A 21,378-nucleotide genomic window follows, 5' to 3' on the forward strand; every position below is an offset into this window, starting at 1 on the left:
AAAACATCCTGTGGCGCACTGCACTAGCTTCGAATAGTCCCTGCGATATGCAACTTTTCAGGGAAGTCAGGAACCAATATACACAGTCAGTGTACACAGCACCTCCTCTCAGCTGCCCACTGCGCTGAGGCTAGGAAACACTGTCACCACCGATAAATACACGATAATCGAGAATTTTAATAGGCATTTCTCTATGGCTGGCCACTCTTTCCACCTGGCTACCTCAACCCCGGCCAACAGCTTTGCACCCCCCGCAGCAACTGGCCCAAGCCTCCCCCTTCTCCTTCACCCAAATCCAGACAGATGATGTCCTGAAAGAGCTGCAAATTCTGGATCCCTACAAATCAGCTGGGTTAGACAATCTGGACCCTCTCTTCCTAAAATTATACGCCGCCATTGTCGCAACCCCTATGACTAGTCTGTTCAACCTCTCTTTCGTATCGTCTGAGATTCCTAAAGATTGAAAAGCGGCCGCGGTCATGCCCCTCTTCAAAGTGGGAGACACTCTAGACCCAAACTGTTACACACCTATATCCATCCTGCCCTGCCTTTCTAAGGTCTTAGAAAGTCAAGTGAACAAACAGATCACCGACCATTTCGATTCCCACCGTACCTTCTCCACTATGCAATCTGGTTTCCGAGCTGGTCAAGAGTGCACCTCAGCCACACTCAAGGTCCTAAACGATATCATAACCACCATCGATAAAAGACGGTACTGTGCAGCCGTCTTCATCGACCTGGCCAAGGCTTTCGACTCTGTCAATCACCGTATTCTTATCGGCAGACTCAACAGCCTTGGTTTCTCTAATGACTGCCTCGCCTAGTTCACAAACTACTTCTCAGAGTTCAGTGTGTCAAATCGGAGGGCCTGTTGTCCGGACCTCTGGCAGTCTCTATGGGGGTGCCACAGGATTCAATTCTCGGGCCGACTCTTTTCTCTGTATATATCAACGATGTCGCACTTGCTGCGGGTGATTCTTTGATCCACCTCTATGCAGACGACACCATTCTGTATACTGTACATCTGGCCCTTCTTTGGACACTGTGTTAATCAACCTCCAAAGGAGCGTCAATGCCATACAACACTCCTTCCGTGGCCTCCAAATGCTCTTAAACGCTAGTAAAACTAAATGCATGCTCTTCAACCAATTGCTGACTTAGAATATGTGGACAACTATAAGTACCTAGTTGTCTGTCTAGACTGTAAACTCTCCTTCCAGACTCATATTAAGCATCTCCAATCCAAAATCAAATCTAGAATCGGCTTCCAATTTTGCAACAAAGCCTTCCCTCACTCATGCTGCCAAACATACCCTCGTATAACTAACAATCCTACCGATCCTTGACTTCGGCGATGTCATTTACAAAATAGACTGCATCCAATTTGGAGGCTATCACAGTGCCATTCATTTTGGCACCAAAGCTCCATATACTACCCACCATTGTGACCTATATGCTCTCGTTGGCTGGTCCTCGCTACATATTTGTCCCCAAACCCACTGGCTCCAGGTCATCTATAAGTCTTGGTAAAAGCTAGGTAAAACTCCGCCTTTCCCAGTTCACATGGTCACCATAGCAACACCCACCCGTAGCATGCACTTCAGCAGGTATATTTCACTGGTCATCCCCAAAGCCAACACCTCTTTGGCAGCCTTTCCTTCCAGTTCTCTGCTGCAAATGACTGGAACAAATTGCAAAAATTACTGAAGTTGGAGACATATCTCCCTCACTAACTTCAAGCATCGGCTGTCAGAGCAGCTTAACGATCCCTGCAGCACTACACAGCCCATCTGTAAATAACCCATACCAACCAACTACCTACCTCATCCCCATATGTGTTTTTGCTTTTTTCTGCACTTTTGCACACCAGTATTTCTACATGCACATCCTCATCTGCACATCTATCACTCCAGTGTTAATTGCTCATTTGTAATTACTTCGCCACTATGGCCTATTTATTGTCTTACCTCCTTACTTCATTTGCACACACTGTATACAGACTTTCTATTGTGTTATTGACTGTACATTTGTTAATCCCATGTGTAACTCTTGTGTTGCTTTTGTCGCACTGCTTTGCTTTATCTTGGCCAGGTCGCAGTTGTAAATGAGAACTTGTTCTCAACTAGCCTACCTGGTTAAATAAAGGTTAAATAAAAAATAAAATAAAAAAATATAAAATGGCATAAAAGCATAAAACACAGCAGTTGAATATTACATTTACATTTGTTAAAAATTACATGTTGTTAAAAACAATAGAAACAGCCATGAATAAAATAATTTTTTCTTGTAAAACATCCAAACTGTAAAAGCCATTTAAAATGTGTACAAATGTCTTCGGTCCTTTGTACAAACTCGCCTCCTCCTGCGCTTCCGAATCAATAACCGTCCTGTCCCTCGGGGCCCAGAGGAGATCACTCCCCTAGGCACCGCAAGGCTGTTAGGCCGTGGCCGCCGGTACCTTGGGTGTTGTGGGGGACCCTTCTCCTGGGGTCGAGGCCCCCTTTCTTCTATACCACCCCAGGGCTTACATGGGTACCATGGCCACGGCCTGGGGGGTGGTCTCTACTCGAATTTATTTCAGATCAAGTCTAGCAATGGTGATATCCATATGGTCAGGAGGTTTTTCAGTCGTGCTCGAGGCCCTTTATAGCCCACGACTGGTTTTCCCTGGTCGGCCAACTTAGTCAAGAACTGGCAATAAAGTTTGCGCAGATCAATCGGTCGCCAACGGGACATTACGCACAAGCTTTTAACAGTGTTTCCATAAATCGTCGAGCAAACGCGAATAAAATACAATTGTATAATTTTGCACAATTTCAACATCCGGGCCTTGCCTTTTTTTCTAACTCTAGCTACGGTTGTATGTATAGCCATACGGGACGTCCCCTTTTCGTACAGTCCGCCAATCAGAATAGCCAGGTTGGGGAGACGTCATCAGAGAGTATTGGGAAGTAGCCCGTGGTTCTCCATCCCGGTGGCAGTCTCCCAGGAGGAAGGACAACAAAGGTAGGTAACCCATGATTCATATTTTAAAGCCACTAGTTATCATTCTCCACTGTACGACTTCGCATGCGACACGAATGGTGACGCTATGATTACGTGTATATTTATTGCTTATAGCCAACATTGTGTATGCCAATTGGTCTACTACCACCTATTAACAAAAGCACAGTCTGGTTGACGACACAAAAGACAAGTCAACAGCCTAGGAACTGGCATGCTTACCCCGATGTTACTGTAGTCTACTGTATTTGATCATACAATGTCAGGAGAAGTAATGCCCAGTCTTTTAGAATTAATAAACCTACAGTATTTGTGTACATGTCTGTTAGGGAATATTAGATTAGAGGGCAATGCTGAAGAACAAGATTAGATTTAAAAAGTACAGTAGTTTATAGTGTCATAATGTCAGTGTGCATGTCTGGCAGTAACCTGTATCGGAGAAAATATCAAGAAAAGACTCCTCTGCTCTGCTCTTCCTTTGCATGGAACATTCGCGGCAAAAATTACCCCGCGAGAGTTCTTTACACACATAGGAAGGGGGAGAAATGAAACCAGCTGGCGGTTATCATTAGTTACCACAGCCACAAAGCTAAAATTGGCTATATCTTTAAAAATGCATAAACAAAAATGTGCTTTTTGGTTGTAGTTTACGGTTACGTTTAGGCATAAGGTTAGCAGGGTGTTTCGGGCCAGGGTTAGGTTTATAATCCAATTTTAAGAAAATAAATTGTTGAAAGAGGCGGTGTTTAGCCTAAATTAGGACTGTGGCTATGGTAACTAGTGATGACCCAGCGTGTCGAACTCAGAACTAACAGACAGGGAAAGCAATGTGGGTTGCACGTTTTGCAAACGTGTGCCTGCAATATTCTCCCATGGATCTGATCATTTGAATTCGCCTATGTAACACACCCATATACTTACACAATAATTAAACTTGATAAACTACCCGTTGCATTGGCAATTTCCCTTTTCCGAGTCCTTCAGTCAGTCTTACGATGAACCCTTAAAGGGGTCTGTTTAATATTGTACAACCATTAGGACTTTATAAAAAGGTTAGCCTAATATTACTGAAATATGTTGTGTAAAATAGTAGGATTGATTTGGAGAAGAACTGTCCTTTGGCTATTGCCACACAACAACAAAAAGTCAAGCAGCCCTTTGTCTGTAGAACAAAAGATTGAGTGGCCCCATCCATTGGTCTGTTGTCTACCCCAATACCCCATGCTGCCCCCTGAAGGGGAACAGGGTTGGTTTAATTATGGAATAGGTATGATAGTTGATATGACAACATAGAGCTTTGGACCTTCCTATGAAAGAGTGGTCCCCATCTTCTTTTTGCCTGATTGGGGGCTGTTATGGCTTCAGATGACAGATATACTGTTGTCAAGAAATCAAAATGTGACACTGGTAATTACAAATTTGACCCAAGAAAATATAGGCTTAAATACAGAAGGATTGTCATTTTGTTGTTGGTGTATAACATTTGAAACCAGTACTTTTATTAAAAAAAATATTAGAGGTTAAAATGTTATATTTGAAAGAAATGCTATGATGTCCATGTGAAATGTCTCTGTTTTTATGTCAGTTTTTAAATAACAGAAAAAATGGCGACAAATGTGGACCTGGACCAGACCCCAGATGCCACTGCAGAGAAATGCAGCAGTTTTGAACTGCTGGACTGGCTCAATAAGACCCTGGACATCAAATTCACCCGGGTGGAGAACATATGCTCAGGTACTGTCTCACTAGGTCACACAGCTTCATTGCTATGCTATAACAAGAATCATAGAGCCGTCTACAATGCTTTTATCATATAGAAAAACTCATATAGAAAAACTCCTGACACTTAGTGGACAGGTACTTTTCTCTCTAATGTCTGATGAAAAGCACATGTTTCACTATAGCAGAGGTCTCCAACCTTTTCTAGCATGAGAGCTACTTTAAAAATAATTAAACCTGATCTACTCATTATTTTCTAGCTTTTAAATAGGCACGTTATTTTCTCTTCCTTTCCCCTGCAAACTCTTCCCCATGTCCTTAGTGTGCAAGAGAAAGTAGTGCACCATGTTCTCTGCCATTTAATTGGCAGATATTGTGTTCGGTTTGTCTTTTTAAGCCAATAGTGACTAATCAGGAGTGGGATAATGTCAGTGTTACATTAATTAGAAAGTAGCTGGGAGCTTGCAGTGTCTGATACTTGTGAGATTTGATTATGACAGTTTGCGGTGGAAAATGTGAAAATTGCATGTACTTTCAGAATTGTTACTCATAGTTGGGCTGCGAGCTACTGGTAGCTTGTGATTAACCTGTTGGAGACTACAGGCTATTCTGTCCTGCTGTCCCTGGTTACTAGAGGGTCTTAAACCTCTTTTGTGTGGCTGTGGTGTGAAGGTTCCTGCTACTGCCAGCTGATGGACTGGATCTTCCCTGGGTGCATCGACCTCAGCACAGTGAAGTTCCAGGCCCAGGACACGTCAGACTTCCTCCACAACTACAATATGCTCCAAGCTGGCTTCAACAAGACTGGTGTCACCAAGGTTTGACTACACCCCATTTTGTTTCCGTAAATAAATTACTTACACCCATAGCTTTTTGTCCATCACATTTAAGTCAAGGATCTTTTTTTATTGTATGTTAATATTTTATATATGGGCAGAGGGATTCTCCCTTAGTTTCTTTGTGGTATCTGCTTATTGTTCTAAATCCCTCCCCTTTAGACTGTTCCAGTGGAGGAGCTGATAAACGGAAAGTTCCATCCCAACTTCATATTCCTGAAGTGGTTCAAGAGGTTTTTCCAGGCTAACCTGGCAGGGCAGGTGTATAACCCTGTAGAGGCTCGCCAAGGCCAGGACATCCAGCCTGCCAGATTCCGCTTACATTCTCCTCAGAGACTTCACCTCAAGGGCCACAATTCTGCCAGCCACAGTCCCAGTCAATCAGGTGTTCAGTATTTTACATATCATGGGTTGAAATATTATTTGTGCTGTTTCTGACCTTATAATCAAGATAGATTATTGTTGATCTTTTTGTGTTAATCAATTTGTGTTTTCCTTTTTTCGACAGGGGTGTTGGAAACCGACACGGAGGAAGAAGCTTTAGGGAAGTATCAAAGGAAAAGTATTATTTATGAGGATATATGGAGGGAGACTTACTCCTGGGTGGGGGCCAGCACTCTGGGAGAGATCTATGCCTACTGCAGTCTGTGTGATCTTAACCTCAACATCTATCACTCAGGTCTGTTTGACCTGAAGTGTCACTCACAGTCCAAGAAGCACTGCAAGCTTTCCCTGGCTGCCAGTGATGGCACCCTAACGCCAGAGCCAGGGAAAAGCAGTCAGGGCAGCTGCAGTGACCTTCCACCCTGTAGTGAGTTGGTCATTCGCTTCATTCAAGCCAACTGTGTCTCTGGTCCCTCCGCGGCTGAGGACCAAGTGTCTAACAGATACGGCCAGTATGTCCTGGGACTACAGTACCCAAAGGACATAGTGTCTGCCTGCCAAAAGACTCCTTACTGCATATACATGTACGGAGGAGTGGTGCTAGGGCAGACTGACATGGCTTCTGTAGTTCTAGTGGGGTATTTTGATGTAAAGGAAGCCAGGCACCGCATCAGGCTGTTGGATGTTCTGCAGCCTCCAGATGATGACAATGCTGGAGAGAAAACAGCTGCAGCTCTGGTGGAGACCTTGGAGAGGTTTGGGCTTCCTGCAGCTAACCTCGCTGCTCTCTACTCAGATGGTAATGGTTCTGCCTCAGAGCCAATATGCTCACAACTCAGGGAACTCAACACCAACATGTTGGTGCTAAGTGGGCTGTATGGGGTGGCTGATGCAGCCTGCCATGCTGGGGTGTCGGAGCTCTCCACTCAGGCCCAGGAGCTTATTGTAGATATCTACTCCCACTTCTCCTCCTGCTCCACCAAGGATGACAACCTGAAGGAACTGTTTTCCAGCATTAGTGGTACTGATGGCCTCACCCTTCCCCTCACCACCTGCTGCCTTAACTTCTGCATGTTAGTCAGGAAGGTTTTGGGAATGTGGACTGATCTCATCTCCCACTTCAGCTCCTGTAATGAAGAGGATAACATAGATAATAAGGCTAAGCTGATCTGCACACAGCTGCAGGACCCCAAACTCAGGGCTATCTTCATGTTTCTGGACCAGGCCCTAGAGCCCCTCCGTGTCTTCCAGGAGCGACTGCATCACCATGAGGGCTCAGCCCGGGCTGACTTGGTGCAGATCCTACAGGATGCCAGCGGCCTCCTGCGCTCCTATGCCTCCAGTTTCCTCCGTCCTCAAGCCGTCGTGCTCTTCCTCAAGGAACGTGACGCCTTTCTCCTCAAGACCACAAAGTTCCACCTGCCAGGGGCAGAGCTGAACGTGGGTGGGGCTGTAGTGGAGGACTTCCTGTGTGAGTCATCAGAGACAGGAAGTGAAGCACTGCAGTTATTACAGGAACAGGCTCTCTCCTTCTACACAGCGCTCACAGCCCGCGTGGCGGAGGGGCTGCCTCTTAGTGACGGTGTGTTGAGGAGCATGGCCCAGCTACTGAGCCCTCAGGGCAGGCTGAAAGTGACAGGGAAGGCTGTGGGAGAGCTGGGGGCCAAACTGGGGCTCTGCAGCTCACCCGAGGAAATCAGCCGGCTGAACAAGGAGTTCCTGGAATACCAGCTGGCAGAGGAGGGAGAGGGGGACGATGGAGAAAACAGATGTGATGGAGGGGTCCAGAATGACTCGGCAGCACCTTCGCTGGAGCAACATTGGAGCACTGTGCTGAAGGCTTCTGGGTCGACCACCATCTTCAGGAAACTTGTTTTGACCCTCTTAGCCATGCCCTGCCCCCCACTTGAAGCTCAGAAAGTCTTCACACAGGTATGTGAAAGATAAAAAGCATCACACATGTGTATGTCACTGCATGCCTGCATGGAAGTTATTGCGTTGGTACTGTCCCATTTATGTACTTACAGTGCCTTCGGAAAGTATTCAGACCCCTGGACCTTTTCCACGTTTTATTACGTTACAGCCTTAATCTAAAATTGATTAAATAAAAACATTTCAGAATGACAAAGACAAGACAGGGTTTTAGATTTTTTTAGACACGTTATTTACAGTATTCAGACCCTTTGCTATGACACTCCTGGAAACCTGGCACCATCCCTACCATGAAGCATGGTTGTGGCAGGGACTGGGAGAATAGTCAGGATCGAGGCAAAGATGAATGGAGCAAAGTACAGAGAGATCCTTGACGCAAACCTACTCCAGAGCGCTCAGGACCTCAGACTGGGCCGAAGGTACACCTAAGCACACAACAACCCTAAGCACACAGTCAAGACAATGCAGGAGTGACTTCGGAACAAGTCTCTGAATGTCCTTGAGTAGCCCAGCCAGAGCCCGGACTTGAACCCGATCGAACATCTCTGGAGAGACCTGAAAATAGCTGTGCAGCAAAGCTCCCCATCCAACCTGACCGAGAGGATTGAGAGGATCTGCAGAGAAGAATGGGAGAAACTCCCACAATACAGGTGTGCCAAGCTTGTAGCGTCATACCCAAGAAGATTTGAGGTAGGTACTTCAACAAAGCACTGAGTAAAGGGTCTGAATACTTATGTAAATGTGACATTTCGGGTTTTATTTGTATTTTTTATTAGCAAAAAATTCTAAACCCCTGTTTTTGCTTTGTCATTATGGGCTATTGTGTGTAGATTGATGTGGGGGTAAAATGTAACCACTTTTAGATTAAGTGACCTAACAAAATGTGGAAAAAGTCAAGAGGTCTGTCCAAAACATGTGTGTGTGTGTGTCTGTCAGTCAGTCAGTCTCTGCATCTATATTATTTGTGTCTGTGTTCTCAGGCTGTGGAGAATGGGGATGCTGACCAGTTCGCTGACAGTGTGACAGAGAGTGAGCTGGGCTCCATTCAGAAAGTAGACCGTACCAATGATAGCACTCTCTCAGACAACAACAGTGTCAACGGGCTTGGCAGGAAGAAGGAAAGTCGAGGTCGTTCCAGAAAGATTCCATCAGGTACGTTATTTCATTAGGGGACTGGGATAGGAATATAATAGAATGTGATATAATTATAATAATTAAGTATATTAATAATGTGTTGAGTTGCACCCACAAGAGCACTCAAATGCTTTTTTAAAGGTACAGTTCCATTTTGGTTTAGCATTAGTTTGTGTGTGTGTGTGTACCGGCAAGCAGATTATCACGTGGATTAACACATGAAAGGGTTAGCTTTAATGGGTTGAGATGCTCAGGATGGTGCCAGCTCTCCATTGTTGGGGTAGGTTAGTGTAGCATGAGCATGCTTCAGGTTTACATTTTTGGACAGTCTTATAGAAGTTGTTGTGTAAGTTTAACAGACTGAATAGACAGATGTGTATATATTTTTGTGAGAAATCATTATTGTTATTTAACGGGGATGGTATTATCATAGAGGGGATGCTATCAACATACCATACCATTGGTTGAGTTAGCTATAATTGTATGCCTCTCATATGAATTTCAAAACGTGTGCATGCAAATACCCTGACATGGGCACTGTCCCATATTAGAAACCATTTGTCATCATCTCTGCATGTGTGTGGTGCCCTTAGCATTGTCTGGTATGCAGAAGCCCTGAGAGCAAAAGTGCATTTTGACATGACACCCTACACAGCACCAAAACAGCTACACATCTAATCATCTAATATTGCAGTCATGATGGCAGAATTCAGTATTATATGGGTTGTAATCTTACACTGTCCATTGATTCAGTGTTTCACATACTTGTATTACAGGATCCCTGTTAATAATGGAAGCATCAATGTGTTGTTTTCCAGGGGTGAATTACCTTAATGGGACAGTGAAGCCATGCACAGTGCGGCTGCAGAAGATAATCAGTAAGATATTGACAGTTACTGAAGATGATCATTGGTAATCATCTAGATCACTTAAAGGGGAAATCAGCAGTTGCTACATCCACATTTGGACTTCTAAATGAATGATATGTACCCATTGATTCCTGAAGAATATAACTTCTAAATGCCTCATGGGCTTATTTCAACTGTCTTTTCCTATCAGAACCCAAAATATAAGCTTGTTTTACTCCAATGTTTGTAAACAAAGTAAATGTAAGCAAACACTTTAAAGCCTTAAAATGATAGTTGATATCATGGATGGTCAGTCTTTGAATCCATAGACTTGTCTATGAATTTGAAAGTGGTTACATTTCTCCAGCTCCGTCCCTCAGATTTCTACCAAAACAGTTGTGGGGACGACACTTTGTTATTGTTTCAACTGCTGATTGACCCTTTAAAGCCCAGTGCAGTGATTTTCCTGTGTTTTCTATGTATTTCCATGCTATGAGGTTGAAATTGTACTGCGAAATTGTGAAAATGATAATGCCCTTTTAGTTTAAGAGCTGTTTGAAAAGACTGCCTGAAAATTCAGCCTGTTTTGGTTGGATGGAGTTTTGGCCTGCTGCTGCTTCTTCTTGACCATTTTAATTGAAAACAATCACTGTAGGGTACTTAAGAAATAATTTGTTATTGAGATAAAAACCGCTGTATTGGACCTTTATACTCGATTTAAGCAGTGTACAGGTGACACATTACCAGAGAATGCTTCACAATCCACCTACTGCTCTTCCCATGGTTGGGGTTCATTTCATTTCAATTCAGTCAATGTAAACTGAAATTCAAATGTCTCTCAATGCTTTTCAATGAAACCCTGTCTCTTTAGTTGTCTATGCGCTGTCTTTTCACCTTTGGACAATTTCAGGCAAATAAAAAAAACTAAAATTATTTGGTTTAATACAATTTGTGTTTGTAGATGGACCAAAGAATGAGGAACATACTGTGTTCGTTGAGGATGATGTCATTTGGACAAATACTATGGAGGTAATGTTTAGTATTCTTTTTTCTTTCTTTTTTTAACCATATTTCATGTCTGGCAGTATTGGGTGAACCAATTCGACGTATATGGTAACTTAAGATTTAGCTAAGAGTGGCGTTATTGTTTTCTTGGGACTCATAATCAACTTCGCATAACAGAGCTTCCCAGTAGAAAACAGACATAGATATTGGAGCCTATGCTTGTTTTTACCTTGCTGTAGTGGGGGGGGATGTGTGACAAATTAAACCTCAAGTAAACTGCATGTGTCAACACCTGACAATGGAAACAATATCATTCTTTCAAATCAAACAGAGCAAAGTGTTCATGAATCTTTTGTGTACATGGATGTCTCCAAATCTTGACATTATGGTAAACTTTTCTCTACAGGCCTTTTTAAATAGAGGTCAGCAGTATGCTTAACTCTGCTGTTGCTTGTCCAATCAACCATTCTCTAAGATTTGACATTCTTTGAATTCAAAACCTTAAACTATGCCTAGGAGAAGTGCATGCCAGCCTTTCAGCCTTGTCTAACAAACTAACCTTATCAGCAGCTTTTTTAGCTTTTTCTTTCCATTTTTTTCACGTGATCTGCTTTATGGTTTGTAGTAGTGGGCTAGTTATTGGATGTGAGAAGGTGAGTGTGTGTGAGTGCTTGAATGTGTGTGTGTGTGTGTGCTCGACGTGTTTAATATGTGTGTGTGCATGTGTGTTGTCCCTCAGGGCAACATTAGGGGCATTTATGGCTGGGAGAGCAGCTTACGCCACAAGCCACAGGCGAGAGCTGTATTTCAGGCTGGTGCCGGTGCTGGTGCCTGGGCCAAGCCACAGGTTCTTGACAACGACAGCAAAAAGGACCAGGAGTCTGAGGCTGTGACGGTAGGTACTCTCACCTGTGCTCCTACCTGTGATGGCTGGTGGGCAGAGATACCTGAGGACAGGCTCATTGTAATGGCTACGGTATCAAACACATGGATTAATTCCATTCCAACCATAAGAATGAGCCCGTCCTCCTATATCTTCACCCACCAGCCTGTAGGAGAGCCCCTCTGGCGAATGGGACAGTGAAAGGCGCAGTACTGTCAAAACAACAGAACATGTATATTTCATTATAAAGGTGTGCTTGGCTGTCATAGGCACATCATAATTTGTGTGCGTGGCTCTTGTGATTCGGATTCTAACGTTCTGACTTCCCTTCTAACACTTTATGGGCATGGTAGTCTCCAATTTCATCACCTTTATCATTTTCAATTGTGCACCATGGTCAGCTGGATTAGGTCGCTTAAATAAATGCTGACAAACCAAGTACCAGAGTAGCGTATTACATGTATAAAAAAAAAAATTTTTTTTAAAAAATGTTTTTAAAAAAAAAAAACGGATATTTACAATTGCAGTCACCCATTAGACACCCTTTCAAATGTCTTTGTTTACATTTTTCAGGTTAATCTGTGAATGTGTTTGTCATTGTCTTCAGACTATTTTATCTGTGTATTCAAGCATAAATGTTTTTGATTTTCTGCCCCTGAAGAATGAGAATCAAACATCAACATCCAATGTGTCTACTCCGAGCCGCAGGGCAGCAAAGAAGGGCGTTGATTACCAGGTTCCTACTTTCACGACAATTAGTATCACAAATATTTGCTATGCATGGCAACATGCTTCCTTATCATGTAAACCCATGTGAATAACCCTCCATCTCCCGGGTCTCACCCTGTAGGATGGGAAGGGTTTCCCCACTGGAGAGCTGGTGTGGGGAAAGGTGAAGGGCTTCTCCTGGTGGCCTGGAGTGGTGGTGCTCTGGAAGTCCAACAAAACACCGCCTGTATCCATGCGCCGGGTAGAGTGGTTTGGAGACGGCATGTTTTCCGAGGTGAGGACTTGACTTGACTCGTTGTAAATAACAAGATTCATCTGCAGAACAGATTGATGTTTGATCTGAGTCCTTCCTTTGTTTTGTGTTTCAGATCTGTACAGAGAGGCTTCTGCGTTTTGCAGCTTTTGCAAAGGGCTTCTGCAAGAATTCCTATGCCAGCTTGCCCACCTACAAAGATGCCATCTACCAGGTCCTTGAGGTAGGGCTGGAATTATTTTATCACTGTATAACATTCCATTGTAAAGCTCTGTACATCACTGTTTGTTACCTTAACATATATATCACAGTATTCCATACTGTATAATACCACCAAGCAACACATTACTCACCACTCATATTTCATGTCTGTGCAGTTGGCTGGTGAACGCTGTGAGAAGTCCTTTCTTGCAGCGGGGAATAAACAAGAGGAGCTTAAGTTGATGCTGGACTGGGCCCACAGTGGATTCCAGCCCACTGGACCAGATGGGTTCAACCCCACAGCCCCTGCAGGTATGTGTGGTTTAGAGTGAAGTTGCTCCTAGACGGTGATCTCCCCACAAATGGTTAAAGTTAGGATTGGGGGAGGGGAAGCTCTGTACCTAGGTGAAACTTCGCCCCGTAGTGCTTTGTGTTGCTTCTATTATATTTCCACAACAGGGTAACACTTATTCCTGTGTAGTAACACTGTAGTTACACTTCTATTAGCAGGTCATCTCAGTTTATTTTTGTTTTGTTTCATTCCCAAAGACTCGAAGGCAGAATCTTCAGACTCAGCTCTGTCAGACTACCAACCCCCAGCTAAGAAGAAGTATGTGAATAAGAACAGACCATCCTCTGGGAATCAGGGCTACAGCAGAGGTAAGTCCTATACCCACCGTAATCCATATTCATTAATGAGGGCAGTTTTTCTAATTACTCTGTCACTAAATAATTATATTTACATCAATTCAATTCCTTTTTTGTTGTTCATAGGGGCAATGCTACAAAAGGTTATGAAAGGCAAGAAAATTGAAGGTATTTAGATTTCTTTCCACTGTAATTGTACTTTCTTGCTCTGTATTTCTCTGCGCTTTTGAAATATGACATATAATGGAATCAGTAATTTTACTATACTAATGTATACAATTAATTATTGTATCACTTCAGAATTCTGTTTATCATGTGGAACCCCCCACATCCACACCTTCCACCCACTGTTTGAAGGGAGTCTCTGCCAGAAGTGTAAGGTAAACCAACTACGTCTTCCTAGTCCTTTAATGACTGTTCAGTTTATTTATGTAAACGTAGACATGTTAGATCATGTTTGCTTATCATTTGAAAGATTTGTTGACATTAATTAACCTCATCCCCATGGTAAAACTGTCCCCTTGTAACCTTTACAGGACAACTTTATTGAGACTTTGTACAGATACGACAAAGATGGCTACCAGTCCTACTGCACTGTTTGTTGTGCTGGCCAAGAGGTCATTCTGTGTGGCAATGCCAGCTGTTGCAGGTAAGCACGGCTCAAGAGTACATTTTCCCCTCTCTTCTTTCACTCCCATTTCCTTTTTTACATGCATATCCTCTCTGTCGTTCTCTCTCTCAGGTGTTTCTGTAAGGACTGCCTGAACTTTTTGGTTGGCGATGGAACCTTTAAGCAACTGAAGGACGTGGACCCATGGATCTGCTTCATGTGCTTACCATCCCAGTGCAACGGATCACTCAAGCTACGGCCTGACTGGAGCGTGCGTGTTCAACAGTTCTTCATCAACAACAGTGCCCTCGAGTTTGAACCCCACAGGATGTATCCCTCCATCCCTACACATCAACGCAGACCCATCCGGGTGTTGTCTCTCTTTGATGGGATTGCCACAGGTTTGTACATTCTCAATATGGGCTTTCATTCTTCTTGGGGAGATTGTTACAGATGAGTGATGGTGATGTGTTGTATGAGGATGTATGCCATGGCATGTGTTTCTTCTGTTATCTGACAGGTTACTGTGTGCAGAAAGGTTAGGGTTTGGTCTTTTTTAGGTGTGGTTAATGGTGTTGCATGGCTGTGTATGACCATTGTGCTCTTGCAGGGTACCTGGTGCTCAAAGACCTGGGCTTCATCATAAAACGCTACATTGCCTCTGAGATCTGTGGGAACTCGATTGCTGTGGGTATGATCAAACACCAGGGCCAGATAGAGCATATCAACGACGTACGCACCATCACCAGGAAACATGTGAGTTCAGCATACACACACACACACACACACTCCTATGGTCATTCTCTACAAAAAAATGTACTATCTAGAACCGAAATGGGTTCTACAGCTGTCCCCATATGAGAACCCGTTGAATAACCCTTTTTGGTTCCAGGTAGAACCACATTGGGTTCCATGTACAACCCTTTTTTTTCTAAGATGCTAACCTTTGTGTGTCTGTGTTTTGCTTTAGCTGGCTGAATGGGGTCCTTTTGACCTCCTGATTGGAGGAAGCCCCTGCAATGATCTGGCCTGCGTCAACCCTGCTCGGAAAGGCTTATTTGGTAAGGAACCTCCTGACTTCAAAGTAAAAAGAGTACTTCTACTAGACAATGTAGAGAGCAAATGTCTGAAGCACTTTATCCAGTCCGTTTTCACATTGTTTTATCAGCAGTTAACAGAGTAGCCTACTGTTACATGTACATGCTTACCTCTCCATTGGCCTAGTAAACGTGTTTTAATGGTGTTTCATTGGTTTTCTCTGTCTCTGTTTCCAGAGGGCACAGGCAGGCTGTTCTTTGAATATTACAGGATGCTGACCATGATGAGGCCAAGGGAAGATGATGATCGGCCATTCTTCTGGCTCTTTGAAAATGTGGTGGCCATGAGCGGTCATGACAAGGCTGACATCTGTCGCTTCCTTGAGGTAAAGATACTAGGTATTTCTATAAGAATACGCTAATCCATGGTCAATGAGGCCTGTCTCTCTCTCCTTTCACTCTTGGGCTCTTTCTAACTCTCTCTCTGGTCAATACATTTGGCTGTATGTTTGCGTATTCATTTCATAATGACTAATAATCTCATCTGTGTCCAGTGCAATCCCATCCTGATCGATGCAGTAAAAGTGAGCCCAGCTCACAGAGCTCGCTACTTCTGGGGAAACCTCCCGGGCATGAACAGGTAAACATACAGTTGAAGTCAGAAGTTTACATACACTTAGGTTGGAGTCATTAAAACTTGTTTTTCAATCACTCCGCAAATTTCTTGTTAACAAACTAGTTTTGGCAAGTCGGCTAGGACATCTACTTTGTGCATGACACAAGTCATTTTTCCAACAATTGTTTACAGACAGGTTATTTCACTTATAATTCACTGTATCACAATTCCAGTGGATCAGAAGTTTACATACACTAAGTTGACTGTGCCTTTAAACAGCTTGGAAAATTCCAGAAAATGAGGTCATGACTTTAGGAGCTTCTGATAGGCTAATTTCAATAATTTGAGTCAATTGGAGGTGTACCTGTGGATGTATTTCAAGGCCTACCTTCAAACTCAGTGCCTCTTTGCTTGACATCATGGGAAAATCAAAAGAAATCAGCCAAGACCTCAGAAAAAAAATTGTAAACCTCCACAAGTCTGGTTCATCCTTGGGAGCAATTTCCAAACGCCTGAAGGTACCACGTTCATCTGTACAAACAATAGTATGCAAGTCCATGGGACCATGCAGCTGTCATACCGCTCAGGAAGGAGAAGCGTTCTGTCTCCCAGAGATGAATGTACTTTGGTGCGAAAAGTGCAAATCGATCCCAGAACAACAGCAAAGGACCTTGTGAAGATGCTAGAGGAAACAAAAGTATCTATACAACATTTTCTATATCCACAGTAAAACGAGTCCTATATCGACATAACCTGAAAGGCCGCTCAGCAAGGAAGAAGCCACTGCTCCAAAACCGCCATTAAAAAAAGCCTGACTACTGTTTTCAACTGCACATGGGGACAAAGATCCTACTTTTTGGAGAAATGTCCTCTGGCCATAATGACCATTGTTATATTTGGAGGAAAAAGGGGGAGGCTTGCAAGCCGAGGAACACCATCCCAACCGTGAAGCACGGGGGTCGCAGCATCATGTCGTGGGGGTGCTTTGCTGCAAGAGGGACTGGTGCACTTCACAAAATAGATGACATCATGAGGTAGGAAAATTATGTGGATATATTGAAGCAACATCTCAAGACATTAGTCAGGAAGGTTGGTCGTAAATTAGTCCTCCAAATGTACAATGACCCCAAGCATACTTCCAAAGTTGTGGCAAAATGGCTTAACAACAACAAAGTCAAGGTATTGGAGTGGCCATCACAAAGCCCTGATCTCAATCCAATAGAACATTTGTAGGCAGAACTGAAAAAGCGTGTGCGAGCAAGGAGGCCTACAAACCTGACTCAGTTTCACCAGCTCTGTCAGGAGGAATGGGCCAACATTTGTGGAAGCTTATGGAAGGCTGCCTGAAATGTTTGACCCAAGTTAAACAATTTAAAGGCAATGGTACCAAATACTAATTGAGTGTATGTAAACTTCTAACCCACTGGGAATGTGATGAAAGAAATAAAAGCTGAAATAAATCACTCTACTATTATTCTGACATTTCACTCTCTTAAAATAAAGTGGTGATCCTAACTGACCTAAGACAGGGAATTTTTACCCTGATTAAATGTCAGGAATTGTGAAAAACTGAGTTTAAATGTATTTGGCTAAGGTGTATGTAAACTTCTGACTTCAACTGTATATACAACTAACACATAGACACATCCCCATACATCTACACACACACCTACTGATAAACACTAACACATGCACTCAATATCATGTTGTTTTTCTTATGTTCAACTCATCTACTCATCTATGGTTTGGCAGAGAGTTCACTCATCTGTATGTGTTTGTCTCCTTAGACCTCTAGCTACCTCTCTGGATGACAAGGTGAACCGGCAGGATTGTCTGGAGCTTGGACGCACGGCCAAGGTAACACTAATAAGCTTTTCTAGATGGTTTTAGCCATCAGTACTTCACTGGCAAGAGGTTGAAGTTAAAAGTTTGAAGTTCAGATTAATTCTAATGCATATTTTCAAATGTTTGAATGAGTTTCTAGCATCAGATGGGATGTCATATTTGAAACATGGTTAAAGCTGTGATTGTTATCCGTCTGTTCTTACCCTTATAGTATAACAAAGTTCCTACCATCACCACCAAGTCCAACTCCATCAGACAGGGGAAGATGGGACCCCTACCCGTCGACTTTAATGGCACGGAGGACTCCCTTTGGTGCACAGAGATGGAGAAGTAAGCCTTTATTATTGAGAGTAAAGGGGTAGGGGTGGACAGCATAGAATATAGAAGTGATTACAGTGTAATTACATTGTTTATAGGTTGTTATAGTTACCATTATTCTTATACCATGACTGTTCATGGATACGGCTCTCACTTGTCAAAGTCAATGGTCTTATAGTGTGGAAGTTAAGTGAATGTAATCTGTAATTTCTGCTACAAATACACTTACACTCAGGTTGTTTTTACATTGTTCTAACATTTTCCACGTTATATGATTGACCTTCCTGCAGGATCTTTGGCTTTCCCAAGCATTACACTGATGCCAACAATATGGGTCAGAGCCAGCGGCAAAAAGTAATGGGCCGATCATGGAGTGTACCAGTTATCAGGCACCTCTTCGCTCCACTCAAGGACTACTTTGCCTGTGAGTAGGAACCTCACATTCCTGTATGCTGCACTGTCAACAACAACAGCAACATGAAATGGCTGATTGTTGGAGAGGGGAGGATAAAAACAGTATACTTATCCTTCCCTGCTTTTCAGTGAATGAAACTATCCTGTGTGTATCAGACTCACCTCAATCATATTAGTCTTTTTGTACTACTGTCTGTATTGTCTGTTTTATTCCTTTTCAGTTAATGAGCAGCTGTTTCAATGCATTGTGGTCATATGATCACAGTATTCCCAGAATGCACTGACACTTTTTGGTTATTTCAGTTTGTCTGGAGTAGTTAAAGTTTGTCAATCATGTATTTGATGTTTTGTTTACATTTGGTCAATGATGGTGAGATCAGACCTCAAACCCTGCCCACTATCTACCTCAATACTGATCTGTGTCTTAAATCTGCAGTTTTCTGTATTTAATAGAATTTTATAAATGGTCATAAAATCATATTCACTTGTAAATATGACTGAACCTTCTAATGTTTTGTTACTTGTTTGGAAAAAAAGATCCTCTGAGAATTGAAAATCTGAAATTCAAGGCAGAAAATGTGCCTTGAGTGTTTGTTTGTATTTTAACTTGCCCAATATTCACCATTGTTACTCTCTCTGTGGTGCTAGAGTATATTTAGGTTTTTAATGATAGTTGGTCACAGGACACACATTTTGACTTACATTGTCTCACTTGCCATTTATAGACTTTAATTTGGGTGATATAGTCAAGCATGTGGAAGCTATATAAACCTGCATGCTTATTTTCTTAAAAGAAAAAGTTGCTGCAAGCCAGTCCTAACAGCTGTGATTTAATTAGTAAGATGTGTACATTCTCCCTCTCTCTTGGAGCAGTGGGCAGAGGAACGGTTTTAATTGCAAGTGCCTACTAAACAATTGTTTTAAACCCAGGAACAACACATGGAGAACTATTTTTCTCCTGTAATTATTATGAATTCTTTAATATTTCAAAGGGAGCTGGACAAAGCTCTGCGGAAAGGAGTACATCATAAACGTTGTCTCGTAATCCTTTCAGTAAATCAGACAGGCAGCTGGTAAGTTTGAAAGCAACTATTTTAAAATTCCCTTGTATGTTCTTAGGGTGTTGATGAAGGTCACATGGAGGGCCTACTCATAAAATACCCACTTCGGTTTCATGCCTGTGTTTGACGTGTGCTGTTATGACCAGTAAACTGTGTGTTTAGTTGAAGTGATGGTTTTAACTTCAGTGTTCTGTTCACCTCTCTCAGCAAGTTTGTTGAAATATACCACAACCATCTTTCATAGAACAAGTTACTCTACATTCTGAAATCATAAGTACTGTTTATCATTTGGGGTTATTGAGATTCTTAACTTAATTATTAGTTTTGAACCCTTGTTCCCCTCCAGCATCCATACCTTCCTCTCATGCTGTGTGTCAGTTCCATACCTTCCTTTCGTGAAGTGTGTCAGTGTGGTGACTGACGTCAAACTTCTCTTAACTCAGAGACCGAACACATACTCGATACCAAATGGGTTTTTTCTTACCATCTGTTTTTAATAAGCACCATCAGTTGAACACCTTCTGGACTGTGATTTACGTACATAAGGCCTTACTGGCCTTATTAATTTTTTATTTTTTTAATGACACAAAGGGAATTAACAATATTGTTCTGTGTACTGTATGTTTTGATAACATTTGAGGTATTGGTATAAAAGTATTATGTTATTAGGGTTTTCACTAGACTCCTGTTGGTGCTATATTATTCAATTGTTTTCTTATTTTCTTGCATGGTATGTTTAATATTGGTCAGGTTGTATAAAACATGTGTAGTTGTCCACAGACTAGTTTAATGTATAGTTGTCACATATAGTTGTCTCATAACCGCATGTAAAGCTTTTGTCCCACATCTACAGTCATGTTAGATTAGAAATAAACTTCCCAAATGGTATTTTTTGTACTTTGTCCTTGTCAGTCGGTTAATTTATTGATTTTATATTATAGTGTGTGTGCACTTAAAGCTTATAGGTGGTTGTGAGGACATTGGTGAATGGAAAAATGCAGAGTCAGGCGCAGGAGACAGATATGAGTAATAGTCCAAAATTTACTCAAATAAGTAAGATTCCAACAAGGAACAAACACAATAATCCAGAGAACTAACAACGAGAACCCACATGACAAACAATAACGCACAAAACAGAGAGGGAAGTCAGAGGGTTTAATAAGGAACATAATTAATGGAATGGAAACCATGTGTGTTTGATCAAGACAAAACAAAATGAAAATGAAACAACATGGATCGGTGGTGTCTAGAAAGCCGGTGAGGCCGAACGCCGCCCGAAGAAGGAGAAGGACCAACTTCGGCCGAAGTCGTGACAGTGGTCTCTGGGACCATAGCCTGTTGTGTACACTCCAAGCCTGTAGGTGAAATGTGCTATTGTGGTTTTATACAAGGCCATATATTAATCTTAACCTGAACAAAGAAATGAAACAGTGGTGTGAAGAAGATCATATAAGAATAATAGTGGATCAATATATTAGTAATATGTCGTATTCTTGTTTGGCAGTGTACACAGATGGTTTGAAGGATCCCATTGACGTGAATACAGGAACAGGTGTATTTATTCCTGAGTTCGATATTGATCTATGCAAGAGATTAACAAATAATTGATCAGTATATTTAACAGAAATGGTCGCAATAATTTTTGGATTGCAATGGATAGAGGATGTGCAACCAAGAAGAGTATAAATATGAATGGATTCTGCATCAGTTTTGTGTAGTTTAATATCTGGAAAATTAGAGCGAGACGATTTATGGTTTGAAGTAATTATGATTTTGTTAGAAAAACAGAAATGGCACAGAGGTTTTGTTGGATTTCTGCTCATACAGGAGTCAATGGAAATGTTATAGTAGATACTGTATAATTGAAAAGAAAGCTATGTAAATTAACAAAGTGGATATGCA

At 42.3% G+C, this 21,378-nt stretch overlaps 1 protein-coding gene across 6 annotated transcripts; it reads left to right on the forward strand.

Annotated features, from left to right (window-relative positions):
- The first annotated feature begins 2,883 nt into the window (after window positions 1-2,883).
- On the forward strand, window positions 2,884-20,364 carry LOC110532515 (DNA (cytosine-5)-methyltransferase 3A). Of its 6 annotated transcripts, none has more exons than XM_036988525.1 (26): window positions 2,884-3,006; window positions 4,589-4,737; window positions 5,395-5,540; window positions 5,721-5,943; window positions 6,067-7,874; window positions 8,855-9,026; window positions 9,827-9,886; window positions 10,818-10,885; window positions 11,601-11,756; window positions 12,397-12,480; window positions 12,595-12,747; window positions 12,842-12,949; window positions 13,104-13,239; window positions 13,477-13,587; window positions 13,702-13,743; window positions 13,876-13,955; window positions 14,112-14,224; window positions 14,318-14,586; window positions 14,796-14,941; window positions 15,156-15,246; window positions 15,460-15,608; window positions 15,777-15,862; window positions 17,626-17,695; window positions 17,895-18,013; window positions 18,292-18,425; window positions 19,408-20,364. In XM_036988525.1, the coding sequence occupies exons 2-26, from the start codon at window positions 4,608-4,610 to the stop codon at window positions 19,458-19,460; spliced, it is 4,707 nt and encodes a 1,568-aa protein (XP_036844420.1). In that variant the 5' UTR covers window positions 2,884-3,006; window positions 4,589-4,607; the 3' UTR covers window positions 19,461-20,364. The 6 variants fall into 6 exon arrangements, with proteins under 6 accessions (XP_036844420.1, XP_021472161.2, XP_036844423.1 ...); XM_021616486.2 differs by having other exon boundaries at window positions 12,406-12,480; XM_036988527.1 differs by having other exon boundaries at window positions 2,988-3,010.
- Window positions 20,365-21,378: the final 1,014 nt, after the last annotated feature.

This window comes from Oncorhynchus mykiss, chromosome 9, assembly GCF_013265735.2.
Source record: "Oncorhynchus mykiss isolate Arlee chromosome 9, USDA_OmykA_1.1, whole genome shotgun sequence".
NCBI classification, from domain to species: domain Eukaryota; kingdom Metazoa; phylum Chordata; class Actinopteri; order Salmoniformes; family Salmonidae; genus Oncorhynchus; species Oncorhynchus mykiss.

Excerpts from the sequence above, each read along its gene's own strand:
- LOC110532515 (XM_036988525.1), top strand. The coding sequence starts at position 4,608 with ATGGCGACAAATGTGGACCTGGACCAGACCCCAGATGCCACTGCAGAG. Across the intron at positions 13,956-14,111 it reads GTCTCTGCCAGAAGTGTAAG|GACAACTTTATTGAGACTTT; the intron begins GTAAACCAACTA and ends TAACCTTTACAG. Across the intron at positions 15,247-15,459 it reads TGCTCGGAAAGGCTTATTTG|AGGGCACAGGCAGGCTGTTC; the intron begins GTAAGGAACCTC and ends CTCTGTTTCCAG.